Source organism: Lotus japonicus, chromosome 2, assembly GCF_012489685.1.
Source record: "Lotus japonicus ecotype B-129 chromosome 2, LjGifu_v1.2".
NCBI classification, from domain to species: domain Eukaryota; kingdom Viridiplantae; phylum Streptophyta; class Magnoliopsida; order Fabales; family Fabaceae; genus Lotus; species Lotus japonicus.
Genome location: NC_080042.1, coordinates 91,232,354 through 91,240,954, shown reverse-complemented (window position 1 = coordinate 91,240,954; position 8,601 = coordinate 91,232,354). Strand labels below are relative to the sequence as shown.

The 8,601-nt window shown below is 36.2% G+C and overlaps 1 protein-coding gene across 1 annotated transcript; it reads left to right on the top strand.

Annotated features, from left to right (window-relative positions):
* The first annotated feature begins 6,347 nt into the window (after nucleotides 1-6,347).
* On the top strand, nucleotides 6,348-7,856 carry LOC130735865 (transcriptional regulator SUPERMAN). Its single transcript, XM_057587741.1, has one exon. The coding sequence runs from the start codon at nucleotides 6,419-6,421 to the stop codon at nucleotides 7,172-7,174; it is 756 nt and encodes a 251-aa protein (XP_057443724.1). The 5' UTR covers nucleotides 6,348-6,418; the 3' UTR covers nucleotides 7,175-7,856.
* Nucleotides 7,857-8,601: the final 745 nt, after the last annotated feature.

Here is an 8,601-nt window from a genome sequence, read left to right as displayed (position 1 = left end):
TCATTTTGAATGGATGAGTAAATAGTAAAAGAAGTGAAAAAAATTTATTCCTATCTTTTATTAACCGAAGCTACGAATCGGTGGTTGGTTTAAGTAGTACATGTTTGATTTCTCTTAAGCAAAGTTTTGAGTTCGAGTCATATAGATGAAAGAAAGTTTTTTTTACTAAAAGAGTTAATCTCAACATAATTGACTATTTTTTACTCGAATAGAATTATCTCCGTGAAAAATACATATGAACACAAAAAATTAAAGAAATAAGCGCTTTTTTTTTTTTGAAAAGGAACTCAAGAACAAGAAAGCCCAAGAAGCTGTGAGACTGTAAAAAAAAAAATCTTCAGCCCAATATATACATCTTTGCTTAGTCCCATTAGGGTGAACCTAATATGCACCAATTTTAGGTGGTGTAATTTTACACCACCAACTTTGACTGGGTATAGCAGGTCAACACATTATTTTTTTAAAGAAAAAATATCATTAAAAATTTATTATGTATTAAATTTCTTTAAAAAAAGATGTGTTGACCTATTATAGCAGGTTAAAAAAAGTGGTCTAAAATTATACCACTTTAAAAGTGGTCCACATTAGGGGTCACCTAGTCATTATGCTCACTTTCTCTACCCGTCCTTTTTCTAAGACAATAATTACTTGTTTACCAGAAAAAAAAAAAAAGACAATAATTACTTAGATAACAAAAAAAAAGAGAGTGCGATTTCTTTTTTATGCTGAAAAATAAAAGAGTGTGATTTCTATGAGGGCGAAATTTTTTTCTTACTTAGAAAAAATTGAAATTTAATTACAAAGAAAAATTAAAATATACTTACAAAATAGTGAGAACACACAAATTTGAAAATATTATTGGACATGTATTGTATGTGAATAGTCTTCTTACGTGAAAATGATAGAATAAAATCATGATTATTTGATTTATTCATTAATTATCAAAATGAAAAGATTAAGCCATGTGGTTTTTTAAAAAATTCTCATAGCATTCTTAAATGAATATGTGACCATTAAACAATTTTTAATTCTAACTTGGAGCTGTCAGATTGGGTTGAGTCTCAGGCAAGAGGTAGGAATTCAGTAAAGTTTGTGGCTGGTCTTTGAGGCGTGTGGAAATGGAGGAATAATATGGTTCTTGATTCTCATCATGGCCCCTTCATGTGGCTTGGCAGAATTTGTGTCGTGAGCATGACGAGTTCTTACACGCGTTGCAACCTGACCAACTTTGCATTGGAGCGGGGCTGCTAAATAATACTTGGCGACCTCCGTTGGATGATTTTGTTAAACTGAATACTGATGGTAGTTATCGGGAAGCCGAGAATTGCATGGGTGGCGGAGGTTTGTTGCGTGACAAGGCTGGTGGTTGGTTGTTTGGGGTTTCCTCTTATGCGATCGGTGGTGGCCCTTTTGAAGCGGAAACTACAGTGTTGCGGGATGGCCTCTTATGGGTTGGCAACATGGCTACAAGAAGGCATCGTGTGATGTGGATTGTGAGGATTTAGTGAACATTCTTGATAGAGCAAACCTGGATCACGTCGTGCATCATCCCCAGGTTATCATTCTCAAAGAAATAATGGCAACCATGGCTAGGGGTGACGCGTGACTGTCAATTGGGTTCACCGGGATGGAAATGCAGCAGCTGATTGGCTTGCAAAATATGATCATAGTCTCTTGGCTCCTTGTGTTCAAGTTATTAGTCAGCCGGCGAGTGAGCTTCAGCTTCTTCTGCTGAAGGACTCCCTAGCTGTGCCTTAGTTTTCTTCTTTTCTGTTGTTAATTTTCCGACGTATCAAAAAAAAAGTGGTGATTTAATTTTCACATGATAAAATCACCTATGTATGTGTATATTTTAATTTATTTAGTTCAAATTTATAATGAACTCTTTAGATCTTTTTATTAAGCCGAGCTCTCAAGCCCAGAGCTAGCCTTTTTGTCTGAAGCCCAATAGGTTACAAGCCCAATACATACCTCGGAACCAGATATTCTGGGTTCGATCCCCAGCGAAATCGTTTTTGAAAAAAGAAAACTCAAAAGATCGACTACACAAACATGGTGGGAAAAAATCATACTTGTTGACCAAAATTTTCTTTTTACTGTTGATGTGATTAAAAAATATAAACTCCTATTGTATGATGATTAAGTCCAAAAAATAATCGTCATGACAATGTGACATGATGATTTGACAAGGAATTCAACATTATAATGGAAAAATAATACATGTTTTCTGGACTATTTTTGTAAAGGTATGCACCGTTAAATTAGATACATGATATAGAGTTATGATAATCTGATGATTATTCGGACTTTACATGGGTAAAAAATTGAGCTTATGATGAACAAATTCTAGCACAATCTGTAGATAATTTAGCTTTTTAAACATTTAGTTCAAAGTTTGATTCCTAGATAATGCGGATGGAAAATAATTTATTAAAGAGTTTTACTCCCTCTACGTGATTCTCAAGTATCAATATGGGATTAATCTCATGCCGGCTGACTTAACGAAAAAAATAGACTAGCTTTATTTCTATTTCCTTTATACCTTTGTGATCGACCAACACGGCCACTCTTTTTTGGCAGTTCAAACCGGTTACATTTAATACCTGGGACTTGTGACCATCTTTTCCCTGAATTGAACTCAGTGCATGGGTCGATCTTACTATAGTGGTCTTCTTATCGCAAAATTTTCTGCTTCCCTTTCCTGGACCACTGGAATATATAGCTTCACATGGATATAAATCTTTGTTTAGTCTCTGGTTAAGCCTTATAAGATATTTCTAATTGATTTCTCAATCCTACACCTCAGATAACTCATCAACTCATCATGTTACCTTAATTAAAAACTATTCTCGCTATATATTTTTTTTATTCGATCATCACCAATTTTTTTGGTTTCCTGCAAGTCTATTATTGTAAAGATAATGATATTAGTTATATATATAATTAATTTGACATGGACGTATCCAAAATTTAATTTGTAATTGTCATGCAACTTTTCAAGAATTGTTCTCTTTTGTCTTGTTTCTGAAGGAGCCTTATCATTGTCTTTAATTAAAGGGGATATGATATTGGAGACTCCTGGTAAGGTTTTAATGAGCCATATTTTATTAAGTTGTGCCTCCATTGGGCGGGGGTCTTTAGGTTCTGAGATATTTTTTCTCCATTACTTCTTCTTTTTCACTCTTCCTCTTTATATTGGGTTGAAGTACCCCTTATACTTCATTCAATATATTTTCTTTGCTTATAAAAAAAAAATCTAGGTGCCAACAAGCGAGAGCTATGGGGATTAATTACTCCAGTCATGTGGAATATACGAGCTATTGTATGAAAGATAAGTTTAATTATTCGATAACGACAGTGACATATTTCAACTTAATCATATATGATATTTATTGCCATATATAGGACCCAAACTATATAATCGTTACTCACTAGATTTGAGACAATGAAAGAAATTGAAGCTATACTAAAGATAGAGTTCTACTACGTACGTACTTGCAACTTGTTAAATAAGTAGGATATTTTTTTTTATAGGTAATTAGAGATATATTGAATGGAAGTACAAGAGGTTCTTCAACCCAATACAACAGAAATAAGAAAATAAAGACAAGTTAAAAAGTATTAGAGCATCAAAGACCCTAACAATATCGGAACTACCCCACCTAAAACTTCCATGAAAATAAACCTTACAAAACAGCCTCATGAAAATAAGTAGGATATGAAATTGATTGTATATTAATCAATAATTACAAATTGAGTATTCTGAAAGTGAAGCATGAATTAAGAATAATTATGAGCTTAATTTCATGTCTGTACATTTGATGGCAAGTAGTACTACTAGCTAGTGGGACGACATAAACAATGGTACTACGTGTGAACGTGAGAAGGGTGTTTCTTGGATTGGCCGCACACTCAGGCGAAGAAAGCTATGTCTTCCCGGACGTGTTTCTTAATCATAAGCTATATATCTTTCATTAATAAAAAAATTATGTGTACATATGATTTTTTCAATCATCCAATCGACATACTTGTTAAAACCACTGAAACTAGGACTAACTAGTGTGTTGATTAGATGACTGCTACAAATCGCATGTACAAATATAATCATTATTTCATTAAATATTGTCCAATAAAGTGAGTTGATGAAAGTTTCAAGGGTATGTATTGTGGGCGTAATTTAATACTTTTTTCGCTGCTCCAACCCCTTTTGAGTCCTTAAACGCGCGTATTTTGCAGGTGGCTTTTGCGTATTGACAAGAAGAAGCTTACAAAAGAGACCCTTAGTGAGCTAGCTAGCTAGCATTCTCTTATCAAAATATACTAAAAAAACACTGTATATAGGAATAGCATTCTTAAGAAATTATTAAAAGCCGTCAAGTATGACTACTGCTTTTGGAAAATTCCATGTTTAAAGGCTAGAGACTAGAGAGGCGGACGCCAACAAGGTGAAACAGTACAAAGTCCGATTTATTGTGGTTCGGTATCTTGACTCAAGTTAACGTTGTTCTTGATGTTCGTTAAGCTGACTCTATTATAACTAAGTTAACTGAACTCACTTGGCGCTTGCCCAACGCAAATTCATGATAATTAGCATTGGTTGTATATGCTGACTCTAAATAGAGATGGCGTTGGCTTGATTAATACTATTTATGGCATTGAGTTTTTTTTTATCAAATGTTAGTGCCGCTATGCAAAATTGATAATTTATAGTCATTTGCTCACTCCTTGCTTATAAAAAAAATTTGCTCGCTGTTTGAGTGCCTCTATATTGGTCGCTTTCGTCCAAACCAAACAATACTCCATAACTTGGAGTTGTTATGCTTAGTACCTCCAAACTATGGATACTTCTTGGCTGCATGAGACCGCCAACTTAGAGGTTGCTACATATTTAAAAAATGATCATTTAAGTCGTCACCATATTTACATTAATATTTAGAAAAAAGGTAAGCTACACAACATAAAACAAATCAAGACAAAATGCACCCATCAAATGTTATGAATTGTAAAAAAAAAAAAACTACACCACATGAATGTAAAAACTGAGAAATTAAAGAGCTTATCAAAATGATCTAGATGTATGACAATAGGGAAAACACTCAACAAAATTACTACGAATGCATTTCCAAGAAACACGAACCTTGACAACCACTATACATATTGGTGCGAAGTCCCAAGCGTGGCATGGGTGTGGGGTCGGGGCACTTAGCTCCTGCCTCATAATATTATTGGCGAGCGAGGGAACAATCAAAGATGCCTTACTGGCGAGCGAGGGGACAATCAAAGTGATAAGCACTGTCGTGGTGGCATCGGTGGGGGGTGGTGACTACATGAGATTGAGGGTGGAGGGTTAAGGCATTTATGAGGGGGGAAGTGAGAGAGAAAGAAGCGACGAGGTGTGGGTATGAGCAAAATTAACACTATAGTACTAGTGCCGATAGAAAGGGGAAGCAGAGGATTTTGGAAGGGAGGTTTGGGGAGTGGATTGGAGTGACAAGACTTATATATAAGGCTTTGTGGTGGAGATTTCATCAAACGTCAGCGTTGACAAGCTAATGATAACGACACCGACCAATTTAGCGTTAGTCATGATCGACTGACTATTGGTTCATGTGAGCTGAGCGAGGATATTAATTAATGTCGACTTATCCCACGCCACATTGAAAAAAAAAAACTAAAATTCGTACGCTTTGCGTCAATTTTGCGTCAGTATACTCGACAATAAAAAACACAAATTAGCATTGAGGCCATGATCCACATTAAATTTTGATGTTGAAATGTATTGATAGTAGTGAAGCAAATATAATTTTTTTTGAATGTGTACAATTGATATACACTATAATATACAAACAACTAATTAATTGTGTATGTAGTATGTACCAACTATAAAACACAGATCTATTTTATTTGGACTCTCATTTTTATGGGAATGTTTCACATTCTGAATCCCTCCTATCAATCAATTTTAAGGATTTGATGTCATGATATGCCAGCTGATATATGGCGGTTTGCTGCTAATTATAAAATAGAATAAGGGAGGAGGGAAGGATTATAGCATAATCGGAGATCAATTAAAAATGTACAGTTGGAGTGCCATGATTCCAATGGCGTAGAAACTGAAGGAAAGAAATTGTCCATATATAGCAAATGTAGTAAACCAGTTGTGTTGTGAGCTAGCTAATATATAATTATTTAACTTATAGGACCAATTAATTAGTATGACTAATCAATGTCGACAGTGTCACAATGTTCCAACTGCTTCAAATATTGGTGATACATTCTATTTGATGTTTTTAAAAGCTTCATTTTGTCTTAATCATAACCCACATTCCCCTCCTATTTAATCATTTTTGTTGCCCCAATTTCATCCCCATCACCAATCTAGCTATCCACCATCTATCTTAAATGTCAGTGACAGTACATGGCTGCATCAGAGATTGGCCTTCTCTCCATGACTCAGATCCAAAAATTATCACCATCACCATCAACATCATCACAACATCCCCAACCAAACCCTAACTCCGCCTCTACCACCACCACCACGACCTCCGCCACTTGGATGTGGAACCCTAGCAGCAGAGAGAACCACCGTGAGGAAGCTGAAGAAGATGAGTCATGGGAGGTCAGAGCCTTCGCCGAAGACACAAGGAACATCATGGGAACCACATGGCCTCCGAGGTCCTACACCTGCACCTTCTGCAGAAGGGAGTTCCGTTCAGCCCAAGCTCTCGGCGGCCACATGAATGTCCACCGCCGTGACCGCGCTCGCCTCCACCAAGTTCACCCGCCCAGTTCCATCCCCTCTCACCCTACACCACCCTTCATAAACATTCCACCTCATCACCAGGACCTTGGTTTGTGCCTTCTCTATCATTTGCCAAGCCCTAATAGTACTACTGTTCCCAATCTTAATGTAAATGGAGAATCTCCCTCTACTCTTCTCTCCATCTCACCCTATCAACCAAACAACTTGATGATGCAAACTTGCTCTTCACCATCATTTAATTTTCCACTAGCTCAGGTTTCTTCACCTCATATCAATGGCAGTGTTCCTTCTTACTTCTGCAACTCCACCACCAAACTGGAGCAACCTCCAACCTTAAGATCTATTGATAATGGCCACCTGGAAGAGCTTGATCTAGAGCTCCGTCTCGGGCACAAGGCAACACCAACATGACAAAGTTATAGCATGTTTGGACCAACTTCTATTTTCTCAGAATCAACTTTGTTGCCCGGAATTATGTTTTCGCCAGAATTGATTTTGACTTTAAAATCAATTAGAGAAGCATTTCCTAACATGCACTGAACTGAGTGGTTTTATAGCTTGTGAGTCAAATCAAAGTTGGACAAGTACTGTTATTTGCACTCTGTGGTGGAGATATTGAACACCGAGAATGTTGTAATTTGTTCATGTTTGATACCATATTGTTCACTTTTTTTCAAGGGGTTCTTGAATTTTTCATTTTGTTTTGGTTGATTTTATCAGTGTGTGCGTGTTTTCAATTTGTGACTGAAGGTGCACATGGAGGAGCGCAGGTTGTGGGAGGGTGAAAGGAAAGGGGAGAAAGGAAAGGCACCACACATGTATATTTTCAAAGAATTAAAAAGAAAATGTAAGTTGGTATTGTATTTTTGAAGAATTTTTCAGAATTTAATAATGGAAGAAGATGATTAGGGTTTTGAGAAAGACACTTGAAAAAAGTTGCAGTGAAGTGTCATTTTCTGCCATGTCTCTGGGCATACATTTCCGTGGGGATTATTATTTTTCTATCTTTAGCATAAGTAAATGGAGTAATATTGTATTCACTATTTACACCCTTATTGTTTACTGAAATCTTTAAATATGTCAATTTCATTCAGTTTAATTTAGTTCTAAATTTGTTGGTTTGCTATTGATGATTGTTTGTGTGTGCCTCTAGATAACAATGAATATGTGGTAGGAATGTATTTAATTTAGGATTTTCATATATGCACATTTTTTTCCTTTTATATCTCATTTTCACTTTTTTTCTCTACCTATCTTTTTTTCTCTACCTATCTCAAAAGCACATTTGCTTTGTTAAAGCATCTCCAAAATGATTTATCTCCCTATATATTTGTCATACACCCACTCGATTAACCTCTTTGCAATCAACTCTCCCACCCCTCCGCTATAAAAGAATCACCCTCCATTATAGAAGAATCACCCTCCGCTATAAATTCTTGAAAAAGGAGCAGAGAATTCAGAAGAGCAAGAATTTTAGCTTCATATGCCTATTTGATTCCTATGAATTTTTAGTAGCAACCCACCACATTCCTTTCCTCATTTTGAATCACAGCACCAATTGCGCTTGTATCTAGATTTTTTTGAAGCACTGTCCATGTTGAGTTTAAACAAACCACTAGGACAAGCTTGCCAGTCTCTAAGTTGAGGGTTGGCATGACTCTTAGGCAATCGCAAATTTATGGGTGTGGGCTCTATCCTGAATCTTAAGATGATATCAAAACTTATTGGTGGATGCGTGTTAATTTGGCCCATGGCCCTAGGGTCAGCCCGCCAAATCCATATCACGACTCTAACTTTTTCAGCCTACCAAGCCTAGCCTTACAACCATCGGCTTTTTA